We start from the raw sequence: 21,767 nt of genomic DNA, 5'->3' as shown, positions 1-21,767 counted from the left end.
TTTCAGATTGTGTTGATGTCACCATGTACGCAAATGCTAAGGCCTTTGTTTTTGACTAAGTTAGAACAACTTGTGACTAAACATCAGACATCGCTTGGGTTGAGAGGCTCCTGCAACACCGGAGTTTCAAGCGACCAAAAGCTACTTGATAGAATGGACGATGAGGATTTGCTAAATGATCTTAATGATGATTTCCCAACAACTGATGAGAGTGAGGGAGAGGAAATAGTCCATGACGGCTCGCAGGAAAACACCGGCGGCGAGATTAGGGCTTTCCTTGACCATTACGAGCCGTATGCCTTTTCAAAAGGTCAGCCAGGAAGCGCTGTAGAGGTTTCCAAAGTCTATGCCTATCACGTTGGCATCTGCCGTTTAATGGATGAGAAAAGTCCAGCTAACGCAATGCTGCTAAGTCTGGTACAGCCCGTTATCCAACAAGAAGTTAGCCTTCTGAGAAAGCTTATTGCTAGTATCTATGATCAAAAGTTTCCGGAGCTGGAGTCGCTGATTGCATCTGCAAACAGTTACGCAAAGGTGGTACGCCTGCTCGAAACTAAAGGCGGTGGGAAGCTTGAACTCCAGGAGCTTCAGGATACTATAAGTAGAGAGCAATTGCTAGTGCTTTCCATGGCCATGCATACTGGCTTCAGGCAGGAAACAAATTTGGCACCCAAGGATTCAGAGCTTCTCATGGACTCAATCAACGTGCTCCTAGAGCTTTGTGATCTACAAGATAGTATTGCGCAGTATGTAGCGTCTTTGATTTCGCAGGTGGCGCCTAACTTATGTGCTCTAGTGGGCCCTGCGACTTCTGCGGCACTCATCGCTGCCGCCGGCGGCCTTTTGGAGCTTAGCGAAATGCCAAGCTGCAATCTAGCATCAATCGGGAACTCTAAGCGTATTTCCAGCGAGCTTGACTTCCACGAAAGTGGGGTGAGGCAGAGGGGTCATATATACCACAGTAGCTTGGTTAGTGGCCAGCCCGTCACAATACAAAAGCAGGCCTTGAGAATGGTTTGTGCCAAGGTTTCACTGTGCGTGAGAGTTGATGTTTCTAAAAACAGTCCTGGTGGAGAGCTTGGATTAAAGTGGAGACAAGATGTATTGAAAAGGCTGCGCGGACTACTGGATCCGCCAAACCTCTCTAACACGAAGGCGCTCCCGGTTCCAGAGGATAAGCCTAAAAAAAAGAGAGCAGGTAAAAGGTTCCGCAAGTATAAAGAGCAGTTTCAATTGTCACACGTTCGCCAACTACAAAATCGCATGGAGTTCGGAAAGCAAGAAAGCACCACCATGGACGTATTTGGCGAGGAAATCGGAATGGGCATGGCCAATACTGTGAGGGCTGCCTTCGCTTCTTCGAGTGCCAACAACAAGGCCAAGTTGAGGAAGTCTATGCAGCACAGAGTGGCAGCAGAATCACAAAGCACGCAAGATTTTTTAACGCTTGACGATAGATCGAACAAGTTGATGGCTTCAGCTCCAGAAAAGCTGCAGAACACCGAAAAACAAGATAAAAAAGCACCAAGTAACACTGAGAATGAATGGTATCTCAAGTTACTGCAAGGGAAACGGCACACTGAGCGATAGAGAGCATGGCATGAAGAAGTTCGACGCTTGAAGAGTTTATCATCACGTGCTCTATAACGCAAAGCAATACAGCTTTACCGAAAAAGGAAATGATAAACATAGCTCAGAATATACAAAAATATGAGGGACATCTCTAAATTCGTGATCCCCAGACGTCCCGTATTGCTTAGCTTAGGGTCCCTATCCAGCAATGTATCAAAAACCAGCCAATAGCCGCTACAGAGAAATCGAGAGTCTAACTGACAACATTGGGCAATTGAGCTTTGATGCTGCTGTGGATTCTCCTAAGTTTCAGTATCAGCCTAGTACCCCGTCAAAGTTTCGGGGCGAAAACCAGTCTCCTTCACCTACAAGATCTGTGAATGGGGCAGATGTATCGAGGAATTCGATGATGGACGTTGATGATTCCAATGCCGATATCGACTACACGCGATCTCCAAAAAAGCTGCCTCTCGACTTTCACAAGAAAGCTTCCTCAAACAACACTAAGAGGCTTGTCAACGTGTGCCAAATGTATTTTCTTGACTATTACTGTGATATGTTCGACTACGTTATCAGTAGAAGAGAGCGTACTCGGCAGGTTATGAGGTACCTCGAGCAGCAGCGTACGCAAGGTGTCGCGGGGCCAGAAATATCTAAAGAGTGGCAGGCGTACCTCGGCAAAGAAACGGGCATTTTGAGAAAAAGAAGATTGAAGCCAAAAAACAAAGACTTCGAAATGATAACTCAGGTCGGCCAAGGTGGATACGGGCAAGTCTACTTGGCAAGGAAACGCGATACCCGGGAGATCTGTGCCCTTAAAATTCTCAACAAAAAGCTTTTGATGAAGCTGAATGAGACCAACCATGTTTTGACAGAAAGAGATATCTTAACTACTACTAGGTCTGAATGGCTTGTGAAGCTGTTGTATGCCTTCCAAGATCCTAGCAGTTTGTACCTTGCCATGGAGTTTGTTCCCGGCGGAGACTACAGGACATTACTTATTAACACGAGATTTCTGCAGGCCCCTCATGCGAGGTTCTACATAAGTGAGATGTTTTGTGCTGTTGATGCGCTACACCAGCTGGGGTACACACATAGAGACCTGAAGCCTGAAAATTTCCTCATTGACTCTAGGGGCCACATAAAATTGACAGATTTTGGCTTAGCAGCCGGAACTGTATCAATGGAAAGGATAGAAAGTATGAAGATTAGACTGGAGGAAGTCAAGAATTTGGACTTCCCTAAGTTTGAGGAGAAATCCATGAATGACAGAAGACAGATGTACAAGAAACTACGGGACAGCGATGTAAATTATGCTTCTTCAACCGTGGGCTCTCCAGATTACATGGCTCTCGAGGTTTTAGAAGCCAAAAACTATGACTTTACAGTGGACTACTGGTCATTGGGATGCATTCTTTTCGAAAGTTTAGTGGGATACACTCCCTTTAGTGGTTCATCCACAAACGAAACATATGAGAACCTGAGGTGCTGGAAACACGTGTTGAGGAGACCAAGATGCGACAATGGCCGTTACGCTTTTTCTGACAGAACTTGGGAGCTCATTACAAGGTTGATTGCCGATCCTATTAGTAGGCTCAGATCCTTTGAGCACGTAAAGAAAATGAAATATTTCGCCGAAATTAGTTTTGAGAACCTCAGGAACGTGAGCCCACCCTTTATCCCTCAACTCGACAACGAGACAGATGCAGGATATTTTGATGATTTCACCAGTGAGGCGGACATGGCAAAGTACGCGGACGTCTTTAAACGGCAAGACAAGCTAAGTGCCATGGTGGACGACTCGGCTGTGGTATCTAAGCTGATCGGTTTCACGTATAGGCACAGAAAGGGTAAAAGTGGCTCTAGTGGAGTTGTTTACGGAGGTTCGGAGCATGCAGATCCTTTTGCCACTTTTTATTAAGGATGGATGATAGTGACAAGAATATTTGTTCAAAGGGTATATATTAAAAAAATAACAAGAAAGTTCGTTGCGAGGCCCACAATTTAGTGATGTTGCGTGGTATTAGCCTTGGCGGTTTAGACAAGCGGGAACATTCATTTAGCGTCACAAACCTAAGACTTTGAGCGGTTATTTGAAGATCCCCGTATGGTCATGTGATCTAATAAGATCTCATAATGCGATTATGTATCTAAAAGTTCAGTTACATATCGAAGGAATTATTGTGAGCAGTAAATCAAATGCTTAAGGTGTAAGTTAGAATATTTTGAGAGAGATTGTTACCGATGGTGTCTTTGGGACCTCTACTAACTTTTTTGAGCTTTCAGGCTCGTCTTGCGCGCCAGCGTCAGTACTGTGGATACAGTTTTGACTAAGCTTGAACAACTTAATACGAAGTCCGGCCCGTTTGACTGTGCGTTCCTTTTGGGTCACGTATTTGATACAGCCGAGGAAGCCAAATCAAAATCTGCAGGCGTTCCAGTCTTCTGCACTAATGGGAGGCAACTACTGGTGCCTGACCAAGGCTCAAACAAGCTGGGGTCGAACATTACTCTTTTAAACGGCTATGGCATCTTTATCACGTCTCATGGGCTCCGAATTGCTTATATTAGTGGAAGCGATGGTTATCTTGAGAAAAACCGAGAATCCATAATGAAAACTTTCGCTGGCCTCGATAACAAAAACGTGGACATTCTCCTCACTGACGATTGGAGCAAACCTTTCGATAGAAGCCGTGGTGGACATGGCAAGAACAGATCTCTCGTTGATGATATAATGAAATCTGTCCGACCCAAATATCATTTTGCCACTAATGTTGTTGATTTATTTCATGAAACTCTTCCTTTTGAATGGTCAGGATCTGATATCTTAACTAGATGTCTCAATGTGGCAGAATACAACTCCGGTGCTAAATGGGCGTACGCCTTCAGCATTTCTCTTGACGGCGATGGGCCAAAGTCTTCAAAGCCATCTCTGATGGGAAATCCTTACGAGCTTCCGGAAACAAATAAGCGCCCTCTAGAGCAGAATCAAGCAGCCGAAGCGCCGGCGAAAAAACCTAAGCAAATACTTCCCGAAGAATGCAGATTTTGCTTCAGTAACCCCAAGATAGAAGAACACCTTATTATTTCAATTGGGGAGCATGCGTATTTAACAACGGCCAAGGGGCCGCTAACAGTACCAACTAACAATATGGAGTTCTCGGGACATTGCCTTGTGATACCCATAAAGCATATACCAAAGATTAACCCTGATGATGGCATCGATTATGATATTTCCACAAGCCCAATTTATTTGGAAAGTTTGAAGTATGAAAGAGCCATTGCAAAGATGAATTTTGAAAGATTTGAAACATGTACCATATCGTTCGAGATTAATTCAGAAAATTCAATTCACTACCACAAACAGGTTTTTCCGGTTCCTAAATACTTGATTGGCAAATTCTCCGCTGCCCTCGAGAGACAGGTCCATTTCAATAACACAAAATACACTAACAATGCGAAGCTTGAATTTGATCAGTACAGTGGGCCACATAACGAAGACTTTAAAGCTCTTCTCAACGATCGCGAGCAGAACTATATACAGTTTACTGTTCACGAAAACGAAGGTGCCGAACCAAAGGTCTATGCTGCACGATTCGGTGCCGATGAACGGATCGACCTCCAATTTGGTCGCAGAGTACTTGCGTTTGTACTAAGGCTTCCGAAAAGGGCCAAATGGGATTCGAAGATCTGTCACCAAACGCAAGAAGAAGAGAAACTAGATGTCAAGCTCTTCCAGAAAAATTTCAAAGATTACGAGCTTAACAGTTAATATTCCCATATCAACATAATGCTTAGATTAATATATAAAATGCTAATAGACAACCTTTTTAAAAACCATTCAAACCATCGTTTTCATCTAATTCGTCCTCGAGATCCACCTTTCTACGGCCTCCGTTCCGCAGAGCAGCAAGTTCCTGAGTTGCTACTTGAGACCTCACCTTCTTAGTCATCCTTGCAATTTGCTCCTCTGCATCTTGGGGTTCTTGTTCAGCATGCTGCATTACAAGTCTCCGACCCAACAAATGCACACCTTGAAGTTGTTCCATAGCATTTTCAGCCTCTTTTGGTAGTAGAAACTCAACGAAAGCAAAACCTCTAGTAGACTTGTCGAATTTTTTAGGCACTCTAACTGACTTGAGCTGTCCGAATGAACTGAACAATTCGAAAACTTGCTTGCGTTCAGCCTCAAATGGCAAATTCTTAACGACGATTTTACCGCTGGATTTCTTCTTGGACTGGCCAGAAGTAGGGGCTGCAGAGCCTTGGCGGTGGGAGAGTTTTAGTTGAATCCTGTGTCCGTCCAAAACTGCTCCATCTAATGCGTCAATAACAGCCACCGCTTGTTCTTTGGTTTTGAACTCAGCAAATCCAAAACCCATAGAGAGTGTTTTGTTGGCGTTTTTGGGATCGGGTTTGGTCTTGACCTGGGCAACCACAAAGCCACTGAATGGCTTGAACTTTTCTGTGAGCTCCTTGGTGGTCGTAGAAAAGTTCAAATTCTTAACAAATATGGATACAGTAGGTCCATCCAGTACATCATCTGTTCCATCTTCATCCTGCTTATCATCTTTATCAACTTCCATGATCTCATCTCCGGTTGCCCTCGCTTCCCGGGCAGTGGCAGACTGAGGTTCTTCGTGAAGGTCAACAATTTCGTCGCCTTCAGGGTCTCTTTTGAAGCATCCCTTAGGGCCTTTCTCAAGATAAAGAATACCGTCCTTAAACCTTTTGTAGGAGAGTTTGGTGAACGCAGCCCTAGCTGAGGTAGCATCGCGATACTGAACGACTGCAATCGTCTGCGCTGGTGGCAACAGGAGCCTTAGTAGCTTACCGAAAGGCAAAAACAGTTCAGCAAGTTCGGAATGAGTGGTTCCGAAAGGAAAGTTTTTCACTAGAAGAACAGTATCATCACGGTCGTTCGGGGATTTCATTTCGGCGAATTTAGCTAAGTCCATTCCTTTGGACTCAAAGTACTTCCTGACATCTCCAATGACGTGAGCTTCAGCCAAGGCTTGCTTTACTGCAGCGCTAGCATCCGTTGCGTCAATCAGGTCAGACTTTTGAACACCCAACTTCGCTGCAACACTTCCCAGTACGGCGTTCTGGTTCATGTAAAGGGAGTTCCATGAGAACGTTTCGTGCGCTGCATTGGCCTTTCTCTTCAGGGCACGCTGCTTCTTCAGCGGCAGATTTTTGAGATCGAATTCATCGAGCCGATGCGACTTCTTTGCGTCTGCCGGTAGTATATGAAGTAATCGACCCTGGAAAATATGTTTGTCAAGTTCGACATACGCGTTAACAGCATCCTCCGGGTTGCGAAACATAACGTAAGCAAACCCTTTAGATTTACCAGTCCTAGTGTCAAGTGCAACATGAACTTCTTCGAGCTCTCCAAATGGAGCAAGCAGACCTTTGAAGTCTTCTTCAGTGGCAGTATACAATATGTTTCTCAGGAAAAGTCTACCAGTTGTTCTAATTTTTTGGATGAATTTTTCTTCCTCTGAGGTGTCCATGGGAGGCTCCGCCGGGGATTGTTCTGGTTCTTTATCCTCAGCAGGCGGCGTTTCCGTTGGCTCATCTACTTGCGTGGTTTCGGTTGGCTTCTCTGGCGCGGTACCAGCGCCGACGGAGTTTTCTTGCTGTTCCTTTATTCTTGTGCGGCGCTGCTTTAGCCAGTCAAAATCTGAGACTTCCTGGTCTTGTGCAATGTTCTCTCCAGCTGGCTCGTTAAAGTTGTCAAGCTTAACCATTTGCTCTTCCTCTGTGCCACCGTCGTCCCCCTGCCCTTTTTGCCCATCAAGTGTTGTGTATTCGTCGTCACTCTCGTTTTCTTGTGCTCTAAATCCTTGAGGCTCTTTGTCTTCAGACTTCATGGCCAGTGCCTGTGCTAGCAGCGAGTTGCCTTGCGGAGCATCGGCCTGGACTGCGAGCTGGTTCGAGGGTGCGGATTTTACAGCGCCACCGAGATTGTCCCAAGATGCCACCTGCGAGCTGGGCTTCATCGTGTCGATAAATTCCTGCAGCTGTTTGTTGCTTTTAATTTCTGCGTCTATGCCTGGCTTGGAAGAGTCACGCTTCTGCTTTTGGAGCTTTTTAGCGGTCTTCTCCTCGAGAAGCTGATCTTCTCTCTCTCGAAGTCTTTTCAATGCCTCGCGCCTCTTCTCGCGCATAGGCTGGGGAACACGAGGGTCCGCGAAACTCTTGGCCATAGTGACCTCGATCTTGCAGGTGTGAATGAAAGATTGATCGAAGTAGTTGACAGCATCGAAAGCGTCCTCCTCCGATCTGAAACCAACGAAGGCAAACCTTCTCGATTCACCAGCTCTATTTTTAAGAATCTTGACATCTGTGATGGCTTCCGTCACATCTGCGCCCTTATGAAGGTGCGCCAGTCTTTTGCTGAAATGGTCCTTGAGTTGGTCATCAGTCAAGTACTTGGGAAGCCCCTTCACTATAACTCTCGACATTGATATAGCAAGTTTAAAAAAGAAGCTTGGGGGTTAGTCAAGAACTTAATGTTTCAAGAGTTGCTAGATTGAATGAGATGAGATGAGATGAGATGAGATGAGCATCGTACTAAAATTTTTCCGTATGCGTTTATGGTGATATTCCGGAAATAAAGCTAACTTGGACTGTTTCTCGCGCTTATGCGTGGAGTGAAAAGTGGAGCGTCTGTAGAAGACTTCAGCTAGAGAGGTTTAATGGAAGCGTCAAGGTGAGTCCGTTCCCTATTAGCGTCTCAACTTCATTGCTGACTGCTCCCATCATTCATTTTGATCGTATATAGTGAGTCCAATCGACTCTCCGATATAAGTATCAATACTATATTTGGGAGTATTTCCACATTTGGAGATCATAGCTCAACTTCCTTATTCAGAGTATAGTCAAATTAGGAAGCTATGCTCCTTTAGGTATAATGGCACATTATTTGCCCTTTCTAGATATGTATCCTTATTTGGCATGACTTCCGTTTTTGGACACTAAAAATTTTCTACGAATGTCACGATGCCTCTGACTCAATCCCGGCAAGCCAATCCTGCCATACACATGAACCACTCTCATGATATTTTGTGAACTTGCAAATATTGTAGATAGATGTATAAGAGCGTGGCGAGGCTTGCGATACCTAGTTTTAGATACCCGGTACCGCAATTTCACCATAAGCTACAATTTATAGGAGGTTTTACGTCGATCAGGCCAAAATCAACGATAAAAGGCACCATGAGCGCTGAACAGTTACCTCCAGTGGACCCCAAGACCGGAGAGATTATCATCAATCCTCTGAAGGAGGACGGGACCGAGAAGAGTAGTAAGGAGATCGAGAAAGAGAGAAAGAAGGCCGAAAAGCTTTTGAAATTCGCAGCCAAACAGGCCAAGAAGACCGAAGCTGCAAGCAAACAGGCTGCCGCTCCAAAGAAAGAAAAGAAGAAGAAGGAGGTGGAGCCTATCCCAGAGTTTGTGGACAAAACTGTGGCCGGTGAGAAGAAGGTCCTCGTGTCCTTAGAAGACCCAGCTCTCAAAGCCTACAACCCCGCCAATGTGGAGAGTTCCTGGTACGACTGGTGGGTGAAGTCCGGGTTTTTCGAGCCTGAGTTCACTGAGGACGGCAAGGTGAAACCTGAAGGCTTGTTCTGCATTCCTGCTCCCCCTCCAAATGTCACTGGTGCCCTGCACATCGGACACGGTTTGACAATTTCCATCCAGGACTCTTTGATCAGATACAACAGAATGAAGGGCAAGACTGTGCTTTTCCTACCTGGTTTCGACCATGCCGGTATCGCTACTCAATCTGTTGTCGAGAAACAGGTGTGGGCGAAGGAAAAGAAGACTAGACACGACTATGGCAGAGAGGCTTTTGTTAAAAAAATATGGGAGTGGAAAGAAGACTACCACAAGAGAATTAAGACGCAAATCAACAAGCTCGGTGCTTCTTATGATTGGAGCCGTGAAGCTTTTACTCTCAGCCCGGAGCTCTCAAAGTCTGTTACTGAGGCTTTTGTTAGATTGCACGAAGAAGGCATTATCTACCGTGCTTCAAGACTGGTCAACTGGTCTGTCAAACTAAACACCGCCATTTCCAATCTCGAAGTGGAAAACAAAGATGTCAAAGCCAGAACTCTGCTGTCCGTTCCTGGCTATGATGAGAAGGTTGAATTTGGTGTCCTCACGTCTTTCGCATACCCTGTCGTGGACTCCGATGAGAAGCTGATAGTGGCCACTACCAGACCTGAGACCATGTTCGGTGACACTGGTATCGCTGTCCACCCAGACGACCCTCGTTACAAGCACCTGCACGGGAAGTTCGTTCAGCATCCTTTCTTGCCCAGAAAAATCCCCATCTTTTGCGACAGTGAGGCCGTTGATATGGAATTTGGTACCGGTGCCGTGAAGATGACCCCTGCCCATGACCAAAACGATTACAATACTGGTAAGCGTCACAACCTTGAATTCATTAATGTGTTGACTGACACCGGTCTGCTCAACGAGAATTGTGGTCCTGAATGGTGTGGCATGAAGAGATTTGATGCCAGAAAGAATGTTATTGAGGCATTGAAGCAAAAGGGGTTATACATCGGCCAAGAAGATAACGAAATGACTATTCCTACCTGCTCAAGATCAGGGGACATTATTGAACCTTTACTGAAGCCTCAATGGTGGGTTTCTCAATCTGACATGGCCAAGGAAGCCATCAAAGCTGTCAAAGACGGCAGAATCACTATCACACCTAAGTCTTCAGAGGCTGAATACTTCCACTGGCTTGAGAACATTCAAGACTGGTGTATTTCTAGACAACTGTGGTGGGGACATCGTTGCCCAGTCTACTTCGTTGAGATTGAGGGACAAGAACATGATGAGATTGATGGTGAGTACTGGGTGTCTGGTAGAAACCTAGAAGAAGCTCAGGCTAAGGCTGCCAAGAAATTCCCTAACGAGAAGTACACTCTAAGACAGGATGAAGACGTTCTGGATACGTGGTTTTCCTCTGGCCTGTGGCCATTCTCTACTATTGGCTGGCCCGAGAAAACCGAAGACATGTCAAGGTTCTACCCATTCTCAATGTTGGAAACTGGTTGGGACATCCTTTTCTTCTGGGTCTCTAGGATGATCTTGCTAGGCCTGAAATTAACAGGCGAAATTCCCTTCAAAGAAGTTTTCTGCCACTCGTTAGTTCGTGACGCCCAGGGCCGGAAGATGTCTAAGTCTTTGGGTAACGTTATTGACCCACTAGATGTTGTTAGCGGTATTAGCTTGGAGGATCTGCATGCCAAGCTCTTAGGTGGTAATCTTGACCCAAGAGAAGTTGAGAAGGCTAAGAGTGGACAAAAAGAGTCTTACCCCAACGGTATTCCACAGTGTGGTACCGATGCTCTGAGATTTGCTCTCTGTGCATACACCACTGGTGGCCGTGACATCAATCTGGACATCTTGCGTGTTGAGGGCTACAGAAAGTTCTGTAACAAGATCTATCAGGCCACCAAGTTCGCTTTGATGCGCCTTGGCGGTGACTACCAGCCACCTGCCGAAGAGAAGTTGTCAGGTAACGAATCGCTTGTTGAGAAATGGATCTTAACTAAAATGACTGACTATGCGAAGTCCATCAATGAAGCACTTGAAAAGCGTGACTTTTTGACTTCGACTAGTGGTATTTACGAATTCTGGTACCTGGTGTGTGACGTCTACATTGAGAACTCTAAGTACTTGATCAATGAAGGCTCAGAAGCGGAAAAGAAATCAGCTAAGGACACACTTTACATTTTGATCGACAATGCGTTGAGGCTGATCCATCCATTCATGCCTTTCATTTCCGAGGAAATGTGGCAACGTCTCCCCAAGCGTTCTACTGAAACTTCGCCAACCATCGTCAAAGCTTCCTACCCAGTCTACAAAAAGGAGTTTGATGACAAGAAGGTTAGTGAGGAATACGAATTGATTCTAGATGCTATCAAGGAGGCACGTTCCTTGCTTGCGCAATACGGCATTTTGAAAAACGGAAAGGTCTTCATCGAATCTTCCAATGCAGCATTCTTCGAAACTGCCACTTCTCAGAAGGAGTCCATCGTTTCGTTGATCAAAGCCATTGATGAAGTCAATGTTGTGAAAGCCTCTTCAGATGTCCCAGAAGGTGCCGTTTTGCAAGCCGTAAACCCTGAGGTCAATGTCCACGTTTTGGTGAAAGGACATGTCGACATTGACTCTGAAATTTCCAAGACTCAATCTAAGTTGGAGAAGGCTCAGAAGACAAAGGAAGGTATTGAGAAGATCATGACAAGTAAGGACTACGAAGCTAAAGCTAATGACCAAGCCAAGGCTTCCAACAAGGCTAGATTTGAAAACACATTGGCCGAAATTGAGGGTCTGGAAGCTACGATTGCAAACCTGGAACGCTTGAAGTTGTAAATTTATTGCCCCATATATAACTGATATTACTCGCTTTATAATTAATACAAATGCACTGAACCTACTGCTTCCAGATGAAGTCGCGCTTTATTTTGTCCTCAACAGCTTTCCTTAATTCAAGCGCAACTTCAACGCAGGCTTTTTCGGCTCTACTAAGCACGTTGAACATAATTTCTTCAGTGAAGTCGCCGTTGCTCTCGATTAATAGAACGTTTTGAATTTTCTTGCCCCCAGATCCGACCTCCAATGCTAGAATGTGAGTAGAGTCAGACTTAATAAGCTGCTCTTGGGTCGGATTAACCAATATTTCATTGTTTGACCCAAGGACTGAGACACATACGCTAGAAAAGGAGCTCTGTAGCGCGACACCCGAGTCTATCAGGGCCAGGTATGCAGCATTTATGCAGCTGTTAAGCTCTTTGACGTTGTACTCGTCTTCAGGTTCGCCGCTCTCTAGAATCTGAAAGCATATTTGGCAAAGCTGTCTAGGGTACAGATATTTGGCCAAAACAGGTGTCACAACGCCACGAATCTGGTCTTCTAGTAGTTTTTCCCTTGTATTGGGCACTCCTTTGCAGGGTCTAACGACAACCTCGAGTGCCAGTTGGGAAGGTAGCTCTTGTCTTGCCTTAGGTTCAATTGGACCTGTTACAGAGCATATCACGGTAGTTTCACCACATTGTAGTTTGCAAGACCCATCAACTTGGTCCAAGACGCCTGTTTGAGCTGATATCATGGCTGTTGGACTGCCAAAACGATTCTAAAGACTTTGTTTCGCACAGGTTGTGTTTTTAAGATGAGATGAGCTTGAAATTTTTCAATGATACAACTCTAAGGAAAACCGCTAACAATACTAAGCGAACTTTGGTATGTACTAAAGTAAGACTATTGAAGGTATCTTGACCTGTCCTTTCGTGGCTAACCGGGTTTATGAGTGGAGACCACTTACGAAAGGGGCAAGAAATACCGCTGGCCAAGTCTCTTCTTGCCGGGTGTGTGTCAGGGTTGAGTGCAAGGCTTGTGACGGCACCATTGGACACGCTAAAAATTCGCTTACAGCTTCAACTGGCAAACGAAGCGGCAAATGGAGGAACTCTCCTCACATTGGGTAAGCTTGTCCGTGAAGAGGGAGTCAGAGCACTGTGGAAGGGAAACGTACCCGCGATGACTATGTATGTGCTATACGGTTCAACGCAATTTAGCTCGTACTCGACGCTCAACAAGTGGCTTTCAGGGAATGATTGGCCTGCACAAGTTCACACAGCTGTTGTAGGCGCTTTGGCAGGTACCTGCAGCGCAGTTGCGTCCTACCCGTGTGATGTTTTGCGAACGCGGTTCATCGCGAATCACAATCGTCAGTTCTCGACCATGCTGAGCACCGTCCGAGAAATCTTGCAGCACGAGGGCTTGCATGGGTTCTTCAAGGGTGTGACTTCATCGGTTGTCTCAATCACGATTACCTGCTCTTCTATGTTCGCTACTTATGAGGCAGTCAAGATCTTCTGTGAGCAGAGCTCTAGCCGCGATTCAACGCATATTCAGATGCTTGACAGATCTGCGAGCATGATAGCGGGTGTCGTCTCCAAAACAATCGTCTTTCCGCTCGACACGGTACGAAAACGATACCAAGTTGTGAACTGGCAAAGAATTGCGCACTTGAGTCACGCGAACGTGGCATACGAATACTATACAGGAGTGGGGTTCATCAAGCTAGCCCTGCGGATCACAGAGAAGGAGGGCTTACGTGCATTGTACCGGGGATATAGCTTGGCAATTTTTAAAAGCGTTCCTAGCACTGTTGTGAGCCTTGGGATGTACGAGTGGTGCCTAAGAAGGACAGGGTAGCCTGTAGGTATTTGATGGAGCCCTCTTCCAATTGCCGAGATTCGCTCTTGAGATAAACTGCGAGTTTTTTTCATGGGTACGCTGAGAAGTACCAAGATCCGAGGAGGTATAGAAGTAGAATAGAAGAAAAGCGCACTTGATCTTCTCTGACCGCATCCTGCTAATTCCATGGACTCTGGTGAGCGCTAAACGTAGCCGCTGGAACGGCATAATACACTTAAGGCAATCGTCGATATAATAGGTAAATCGCGTATATTTTGCAGCAAAGCGTTACATTTCGCCACTATTCAAAGGTTAGAAAACAAAGTTCGGGGCATATTCTTGACACTTCGCTTCCATTAGTTGCTAACCAATTTAGAGCTATCACTGTTCTTCGAGATGTTGATGATACGTGCTGAGTGTTACCCTCTCTGTTAATCCAGAAACCATTTTACAATATTGAACTTAAACATTGACCAGCAGTAAACCGCAGCGAACAAGAGAGTTGAACCAAGCATAGTTGGCATTTCAAGAACTTTAGGCTAGTATTTAGTCAGCGCACTCCAATTAGCCGATTCGTCTTTTCTGAAATGTCGCAAAGGAAACTTCAACAAGACATAGAAAAGCTGCTGAAAAAGGTGAAAGAAGGACTTCAAGACTTCGAAGATGTGTACGATAAGTTTCAGAGCACCGATGCTTCCAACACGTCGTACCGCGAGAAACTGGAAAGTGACCTCAAGCGAGAGATCAAAAAGCTGCAAAAACACAGAGACCAGATAAAAACTTGGCTCAGTAAGGAAGATGTCAAGGATAAGCAGCAGGTACTTATGGAAAATCGTCGTCTGATAGAGTCAGGCATGGAACGTTTTAAGTCTGTTGAGAAGATGATGAAAACAAAGCAGTTTTCAACAGAGGCTCTCACGAATCCAGACATTATTAAAGACCCTCGCGAGCTCAAGAAACGCGATCAATTTCTGTTTGTGCAGGATTGCCTCGAAGAACTTCAGAAACAGTTGGAGTCATACGAAGCCCAAGATAACGAGGAGCAGTGCGAAAGGCACGCTTTCCACATCGCGAACTTGGAGAACATTTTGAAGCAGCTCCAAAATAATGAACTGGAACCAGACACAGTGGAAGAGTACCAAGAAGATATTCAGTATTATGTTGAAAACAACGACGATCCAGACTTCATCGAGTACGATACCATCTACGAAGACATGGACTGTGAGATACAGCCTGGCGAAGAGGCAAAAGACTTAGAACCATCTTCTAAGCCTGTGAAAGCAAGTAAAGCCGAGCGGTCTCCCAGAAAAAAAGGATCGTCGGGCGCCGCGCTACCTCCATCTGCATCTAACTCTCTGACAGACAACCAGAACTCACCTAGTGCTGTTGCATCGCCGTCGACATCTAGTACAGGCCTAGCTTCGCTCCCAGCAAAAAGGGACACGCCTCCCCAATCTCAGGCTCCAGGCCAATCCCAGGGCCAGAACTCTAACGAGGAACAGCATCCAGATCACAATTCCGACTTAACTCCGCAGCAGAACTCAAGCCTAGATCAAGACCAAAACAGATCCCAAAACCAAAACCAACAACAGCAAAACGTAAACCAAACCCAACCACAAACTGAGGCGCAACCACCGAGAGACATGTCTAAGCAGATTGATGAGATGCTGGCGCAGGACCGTAGTCAAAACTCGGCATTTCAAAACCCTCTTTTCCATCCTGGCTTGGACTACTGGCTCGAGAGCAAACGCACTCTGCTTCAACCATACGAAACTATGCCTGCTGAAATGGCCTCGCAGCTCGAATCTTCACTGCTGAATTGTCCAGACTCGCTAGATGCCGACACCCCGCACCTGTATCATAATGTGCTCTCACTACCCCATCCTACGTCGATATTTTTCCCTAACGAACCGATCAGACTGGTTTCAAATGAACCTGTTGATCCCACAAAGACTCACCCGAAGCATAATGACATCTATTCAAGAACTTCTCTTGCACGCATAATGTCCAAGTTCGATCTTGACACTCTCTTTTTCATCTTTTACCACTATCAGGGAACCTATGAACAGTTCCTATCGGCCAGAGAACTGAGTATTCGCGGTTGGCAGTTCAATAAAGTGAACCGCTGCTGGTTTTACAAAGAAGTTGAAAAACTCCCTCCCGGAATGGAGCAATCTGAAGAGATCTCTTGGAGATATTTTGACTACCAAAAATCCTGGCTCGCTAGACGGTGTGGAGCGGAGTTTGTGTATCGTGAGGAAGAGTTTGAGAGAATATAGATTCCCATGTAACTAATTATTTACAGCATATCCCTAAACTTGTAGTAATCACAGCCTGGGGCGCTCTTTGTTTTGATTTTCGCGCTTTGTTGAAGTTGAAGAGACAAAGTCTTTACTCACTGAATTTCAAAATCTGTGACATAGACTTTAAAAATCAACACAGCTAGCAAACTTGAATAATGTAAAACTCTATCTATGTACTGCTTTATCCTTAGAGCTCCATTTCAAGGAATTGCTCACTGAAGTACTGAACTTGCTTGAAGTTGTATTCGAATCCTTCGTCACCACCATAATAGGGGTCGTCGACAATCTCCCTGAATTTTCCGGCAGTGTTCCAGTGCCCAAACAAATAGATCTCGGCTTTTGAATCACTAGGTTTCAGTCTTTTCAGATTTCTGAGGTTCATCTCGTCCATGCAAATGATGTAGTCGAACTCATCGAATTGGGGCGCTCTAATTTGCTGGGCACGGTGGTTCACAGGGACGCCGTGGCTACGGCAGGTTGCCGCTGAGCGAGGGTCAGGAGACTCCCCCTTGTGCCAGTTCCCTGTCCCGAAAGAGTCGATTTTCGAGAAGCGGTCCTCTAGGCCTTTTGCCTTTACTGTGTGAGCAAAGACAGCTTCGGCCATGGGCGACCGACAGATGTTTCCGAGGCAAACAAATGCTACTGATATCTGTTTCTGAGTCATTGTGTAGATCTATGTTGTCGCTTCCTACAGGAAAGAACTTCTCAGCTTTGTCTCTGTGTCAAACTGCAGAAAGGAAGTGTATATAAAAGTTAGGAATAAAAGCTTAAATTTACAGTGGCGGAAAACCAAAGAAGGGTTTGGCCCACAAGGGAGCAGGCCCTCACAGCACATGCCGCGGAGATAGGGTGCATTCGCACAGGATCAAAAAAACAAAACTTCATCAGGGTCCTATCATTTCACTTATCATTTCCAAACTATAACTTTATAATTTATATTTAATTCAAGACGCTTTTATGCGAAGAATATTAGAAAGGTTTGTGCAGAGGAGAAGTAACTTGCTTGTTCTTGTAGAAAGCAATGGTCTTCTCGGCTCTGGTGGAGATGCCCTCTGGAGTAAACTCGAAAGCCTTGTAGATTTCAGGAGCTTTACCGGAGGCACCGAATCTGTCCAAACCGAAAGATTCGTGAGCGTACTTGGACCAGCCAGAAGTGGACAACACCTCAATAGACATAATTGGGACGCCGTCTGGGAAGACAGACAGCTGGTACTCCTCTGGCTGTTGGTCGAAAGTGTGGAAGTCTGGCAAGGAGACGACACGCGCCTTGATGTTCTTGCCAGCCAAAACCTTAGCGGCCTCGACAGTGATGCTCACTTCAGAACCAGTGGAGACCAAAGTGATGTCAGCGTTGTCAACCTCCTGCAAGACGTAACCACCCTTAGAAGCCTTCTCAATAGAGCTGCCCTCCAACTGAGGCAAGTTTTGTCTGGACAAAGCAATGACGGCTGGAGTGTGCTTATGGGTCAATGCGACCTTGTAGGCGGCAGAAACTTCGTTACCGTCGGCTGGTCTCCAGACCTGCATGTTTGGCAAAGCTCTGAAGTGGGCCAAGGTCTCGATAGGCTGGTGGGTTGGACCGTCCTCACCTAGACCGATGGAGTCGTGGGTGGCGACCCAGATGACTGGGTGGCCGGACAGAGCAGAAAGTCTGACGGCACCGGAGGCGTAGGAGACGAAGTTCAAGAAAGTACCACCGTAAGCCTTGTAGTTGGCACCGAAAGCGGAGATACCGTTCATGATAGCGCCCATACCGTGCTCTCTGACACCGTATCTGATGTATCTACCAGCGTAGTCACCTAGACCAGTGGATGGGGGCTGGAAGTCGACGGCCTCCTTCCATCTGGTCAAGTTGGATGGGGTCAAGTCGGCAGAACCACCGATCATCTCTGGCAGAGTGCCCTGGATGTTCTGCAGAACGATCTCGGACAACTTTCTGGTGGCGACGGCAGAGTCCTTAGGGGTATAGAGAGGCAGAGCTGACTCCCAGCCCTGTGGCAGCTCACCGGAGATTCTTCTCTTGAGCTCGGCGGCCAACTCAGGGTACTTGGCGGAGTACTCCTCGAGGGTCTTGTTCCAGGCCTCGTTCAGCTGCTGGCCGGGCTGGATGATCTCCTTATTGTAGAAGTCGTAGACTTCCTGTGGGACGACGAAAGACTGGTCAGCGTTGAAGCCAAGAGCGGTCTTCAATTGCTTGACATCGTCAGGCTTCAATGGAGAACCGTGAACGGAGTGGGAGCCGGCGTTCAGAGAACCGAAACCAATGGTGGTGGTCATCTTGATAAGGGTAGGCTTGTCCTGGGACTTCTTGGCCTGGTTGAGGGCCTCGAGGATACCGTCTAAGTCCTCGTTACCGTTCTGGACGTGCAGAACCTCCCAGCCGTAGGCCTCGTAACGCTTGGCGACGTCCTCGGTGAAGGAAACGTTGGTGTTACCGTCAATAGTGATCTGGTTGTCGTCGTAGAAGGCAATCAGGTTACCGAGCTTCAGGTGGCCGGCCAGGGAGGAGGCCTCAGAGGAGACACCCTCCTGCAGACAGCCGTCACCGAGGAACGCGTAGGTGAACGAGTCACTCAGAGTGTAGTTAGGCTTGTTGTAGGTAGCCGCGAAGTTGGCCTGCGCGATGGCGATACCCACAGCGTTGGAGATACCCTGGCCCAGGGGACCGGTGGTGACCTCGACGCCGGGCAGCTCGAACTCTGGGTGACCAGGGCACTTGGAGCCCAGCTGACGGAAGCTTTGCAGGTCCTCGATCGAGAAGTCGAAGCCGGACAAGTGCAGCATGGAGTACAACAGCGCGCAAGCGTGGCCGTTGGACAACACGAAACGGTCGCGGTTGATCCACTCAGGGTTCTTTGGGTTCAGTCTCATCTGCTTCCAGATGACGTGCGCGGCAGGCGCCAGACCTAGGGGAGCACCTGGGTGACCGGAGTTGGCCGCAGCGACCTGGTCCACAGACAGCAGTCTGATGGTAGAGATGGCAAGTCTATCGATGTCGGAAAAGTTGGACATTGTGCGGAGTGAGAGGCGTTCAGAGAAGCGGGATGCGATGTGCAGGGCGCGAATTCTCTGGAGTAGCGTCTGTGCTGGGAGTAGCTCGAAGGAACGAGATCAACTTTTACCCTTCCGGTGGCAAAAAGGTCTCCTTTTATATATCCACCGAGCGAGATCCAACTTTTTTTTTTTTTTTCTTCTGTGTTTGCCTTTCTTCTGTATTACGTGGACGACTTGCAAAAGGTGGTTATTCCGTTTGTCGTGATATCATGAGCAGGCGCGCAAAGCGCAAGGCACGGGCAGCGGCAATGTGAGTTAATCGCGAGGGAAGCCTTCTATGGTTGACGTCTCGGGGCCGCTCTCGGGTGTGCGCTAGGCGCGCGCGCCGCGTGACGCTCGCGTAAAGTCACGTGAAATACTCGAGACGCCTAATAAAAAACCCAACAATGAAGTCGTACGGAGCGACTACAGATACCGGATATTACCCGGACCTGAGTCCAAACCACGTAACACGTGCGTTCGTATTGCTTTTTCTTGAACACGAGCTGCCAGAAAAGGAAACGAGTTAGCGAGTGAGTTAGTCAGCGCGGACGGAACCGGCCCAGCTGCTGAGTCAGCAAAAGGGACATGTTGGCTGATAAAGAAACGGTGCACGTGAAAGGCACGTGCCCACATATAGCCGTCAGGATCTATAGTGGTGAAGAAGTGCGCGCCAGCTGGGCTGGCCGGGACGGCCTCTGGGCCCTTGTCGCGCACCTCGCGCTCAAGTCTCGTTTACTTATATGTATGTCTACAGTTCAAATTTGTCCTCGAACGGGCTACCAGAGCCCTCGCGGTGCATGTCCTCGCCCAGTGTGCTTTCCCGCGCCGCCGTAACACTCGCATACTCGCCTTGCGTCGCATTCCGCAGGCTGCCCTGCATGCCTACGTCCAGAATAAAGCTCCCGTCGTCGTTGTCGTCGCTGCTGTCTCTGTCATCGTTGTCTGACTGCGGCACGTCTTCGGCAGTGTCGTCCTGGCGCGATGTGTCACCGCTGGACCGCAGTAACACGGTTGTGACGCCAAAATGCTTCCCGCTGTGGGTATCTTCCGCCTCGCCCGAGCTGCTGTTCCCGTGCTCCTCGTCCTCCTCGCTGATCTGCACCAGTTTGGGCCGCGCGCGGATCGCGGTAGTCAGCGCGTCCTGCGAAGTGACATGTTCTGCGTTCGCGCCTGAATACACGCCCTCCGCAGCCGGACTAGCGGCGCTTGTGCCCTCCCGGCTGTCCTCCAAGGGCAGGTCTATCAGAGACTCGCGGTCGTCGTCTCCACCACCCAGGATCGAGCTGCCAAGGGTGATGTGCGAGCGCGTGTCGCCGTTGCGGAGCAGGTGACGCGGTAGCGGCGGCAACTTGTGCTGGCTGCGGCTGCCTGCGGTGACACCCGGAATGTACGCGATAGGCAAGATGTTGGAGGCCTTAGTCATCTGCGTCGCAGCACTGCTACGATTGCGTGCCTGGTACAGCGCGCGCGAGTCGCGGAGGCTAGAGCCCTCAGCGCCGCCCGCGCCTGCTCCTGCGCCCGCTTCGCGAAACCCGTCTTTCTCCTTGTCGTCGTCGTATTCGCCGGCGTACTCCTCGCGCGCGATCACCACGTCCTTGTTGCGCGAGCGGCTCTTGCGCCAGTATTTAAAATAGAGCCACAGCAGCAGCAGTGCCGCGATGAGCGCGACACCGCCGACCACTCCACCAACGATGCCACCGACCCTGGCAGACGCGTTTTTCGAACCCGAGCTTGCGCCCGAGGAGTTGCTGGCACTCGCGGCGGCCGAGCTCTCCGAAACCGAGCCTTTCTTCTTAGTACAGTAAGTCTGCGGACACTGCGTACAGCTCAGTAGCGACACCGCGCAGTACTCGTCGTCCGCGCACACGGGGCACGAAGGCGAGCCCTGGGGGCACGACACGCATCCGGATCCCGCAGACGTGGCTTTGGCGGAGCTCGACGACACAGTGGACGACGCGGCCGCCGCGGCCGACGAAGATTCATCACGCCGGTATATCTTCATGTTTTCCCACTCGGGCCACTCTTCCAGCACGCGCACCGTGCGCTCTGGCCGCCGCGCCTGTGTGGGCGGCCCAACTCTGCTGCTTACCGCTTCCATGGTTCGTGCAGTTTGTCCAGAAATGCTTGATATGTGGCTTGGTGGTTGTATGCGATGCGTGCGAAACTTCAGGACGCTGTCCGCTACGCAAGTTTCGGCTATTTTCTCGCGGAGTCGCAGTTCGATGAGCTCTTGTTGTTCAAATTCGAGAAGGCCAAACCACTGTTTCAAAAGCCGAGCTCATAGTGCGGGAAGCGATCGGGCTAAATTTTTTAGATCTAATCACGTGCAAAGGGGAATGTGAAACGAGGACGTGAGTACGAGTACAAGTACAGAAAGACTCGAGAAACACACGTACTTAATGACCAACTTAGGGTCTTGGGCATCAGGCCTATAGGCGCCCCTCTCACTCGCGCTGGTCCGTCCGGCACCTCATATCTGCCATGGGTCTTTCTATTTATTTGATTACCAACTGGCAGGTGTTGTCCGGCCTCGCGACGTCCAACAATTCTGTATAATCGCGCCAGTAAGCTACAACGCAGTGTGCTTGTCTTGTGATACGCAGGTTGAGACGAACGCGCTGGTCGCGC

General features: G+C 48.0%; 11 protein-coding genes across 11 annotated transcripts; 6 read left to right on the top strand and 5 right to left on the bottom strand.

Moving 5' to 3' along the window:
• Nucleotides 1-15: 15 nt before the first annotated feature.
• On the top strand, nt 16-1,590 carry PRP31 (U4/U6-U5 snRNP complex subunit PRP31; the record flags this gene model as incomplete). The annotated part of the gene is made up of 1 exon (XM_002554675.1): nt 16-1,590. One exon carries the CDS (start codon nt 16-18, stop codon nt 1,588-1,590), a length of 1,575 nt encoding a protein of 524 aa, XP_002554721.1.
• A 190-nt stretch (nt 1,591-1,780) lies between these two features.
• Nucleotides 1,781-3,493, top strand: KLTH0F12012g (serine/threonine-protein kinase; the record flags this gene model as incomplete). Its single annotated transcript, XM_002554674.1, has 1 exon — nt 1,781-3,493. The coding sequence occupies one exon, from the start codon at nt 1,781-1,783 to the stop codon at nt 3,491-3,493; it is 1,713 nt and encodes a 570-aa protein (XP_002554720.1).
• Nucleotides 3,494-3,771: 278 nt separating this feature from the next.
• Nucleotides 3,772-5,344, top strand: DRN1 (Drn1p; the record flags this gene model as incomplete). Its single annotated transcript, XM_002554673.1, has 2 exons — nt 3,772-3,782; nt 3,859-5,344. The coding sequence occupies 2 exons, from the start codon at nt 3,772-3,774 to the stop codon at nt 5,342-5,344; spliced, it is 1,497 nt and encodes a 498-aa protein (XP_002554719.1).
• A 58-nt stretch (nt 5,345-5,402) lies between these two features.
• On the bottom strand, nt 5,403-8,042 carry MRD1 (RNA-binding ribosome biosynthesis protein MRD1; the record flags this gene model as incomplete). The annotated part of the gene is made up of 1 exon (XM_002554672.1): nt 5,403-8,042. The coding sequence occupies one exon, from the start codon at nt 8,040-8,042 to the stop codon at nt 5,403-5,405; it is 2,640 nt and encodes an 879-aa protein (XP_002554718.1).
• Nucleotides 8,043-8,670: 628 nt separating this feature from the next.
• VAS1 (valine--tRNA ligase) lies at nt 8,671-11,973 on the top strand (the record flags this gene model as incomplete). The annotated part of the gene is made up of 1 exon (XM_002554671.1): nt 8,671-11,973. The coding sequence occupies one exon, from the start codon at nt 8,671-8,673 to the stop codon at nt 11,971-11,973; it is 3,303 nt and encodes a 1,100-aa protein (XP_002554717.1).
• A 61-nt stretch (nt 11,974-12,034) lies between these two features.
• On the bottom strand, nt 12,035-12,709 carry RRP46 (exosome non-catalytic core subunit RRP46; the record flags this gene model as incomplete). The annotated part of the gene is made up of 1 exon (XM_002554670.1): nt 12,035-12,709. One exon carries the CDS (start codon nt 12,707-12,709, stop codon nt 12,035-12,037), a length of 675 nt encoding a protein of 224 aa, XP_002554716.1.
• Nucleotides 12,710-12,903: 194 nt separating this feature from the next.
• TPC1 (thiamine transporter TPC1) lies at nt 12,904-13,818 on the top strand (the record flags this gene model as incomplete). The annotated part of the gene is made up of 1 exon (XM_002554669.1): nt 12,904-13,818. One exon carries the CDS (start codon nt 12,904-12,906, stop codon nt 13,816-13,818), a length of 915 nt encoding a protein of 304 aa, XP_002554715.1.
• Nucleotides 13,819-14,387: 569 nt separating this feature from the next.
• On the top strand, nt 14,388-16,079 carry NOT5 (CCR4-NOT core subunit NOT5; the record flags this gene model as incomplete). Its single annotated transcript, XM_002554668.1, has 1 exon — nt 14,388-16,079. The coding sequence occupies one exon, from the start codon at nt 14,388-14,390 to the stop codon at nt 16,077-16,079; it is 1,692 nt and encodes a 563-aa protein (XP_002554714.1).
• A 211-nt stretch (nt 16,080-16,290) lies between these two features.
• LTP1 (tyrosine protein phosphatase LTP1) lies at nt 16,291-16,767 on the bottom strand (the record flags this gene model as incomplete). Its single annotated transcript, XM_002554667.1, has 1 exon — nt 16,291-16,767. One exon carries the CDS (start codon nt 16,765-16,767, stop codon nt 16,291-16,293), a length of 477 nt encoding a protein of 158 aa, XP_002554713.1.
• A 305-nt stretch (nt 16,768-17,072) lies between these two features.
• TKL1 (transketolase TKL1) lies at nt 17,073-19,115 on the bottom strand (the record flags this gene model as incomplete). The annotated part of the gene is made up of 1 exon (XM_002554666.1): nt 17,073-19,115. One exon carries the CDS (start codon nt 19,113-19,115, stop codon nt 17,073-17,075), a length of 2,043 nt encoding a protein of 680 aa, XP_002554712.1.
• A 772-nt stretch (nt 19,116-19,887) lies between these two features.
• Nucleotides 19,888-21,237, bottom strand: OPY2 (Opy2p; the record flags this gene model as incomplete). Its single annotated transcript, XM_002554665.1, has 1 exon — nt 19,888-21,237. One exon carries the CDS (start codon nt 21,235-21,237, stop codon nt 19,888-19,890), a length of 1,350 nt encoding a protein of 449 aa, XP_002554711.1.
• Between the last annotated feature and the right edge of the window lie 530 nt (nt 21,238-21,767).

This window comes from Lachancea thermotolerans (genome assembly GCF_000142805.1).
Source record: "Lachancea thermotolerans CBS 6340 chromosome F complete sequence".
NCBI lineage: Eukaryota > Fungi > Ascomycota > Saccharomycetes > Saccharomycetales > Saccharomycetaceae > Lachancea > Lachancea thermotolerans.
Note: the sequence above shows the minus strand (reverse complement) of the source record. Positions and strands in the feature narration are given on the sequence as shown.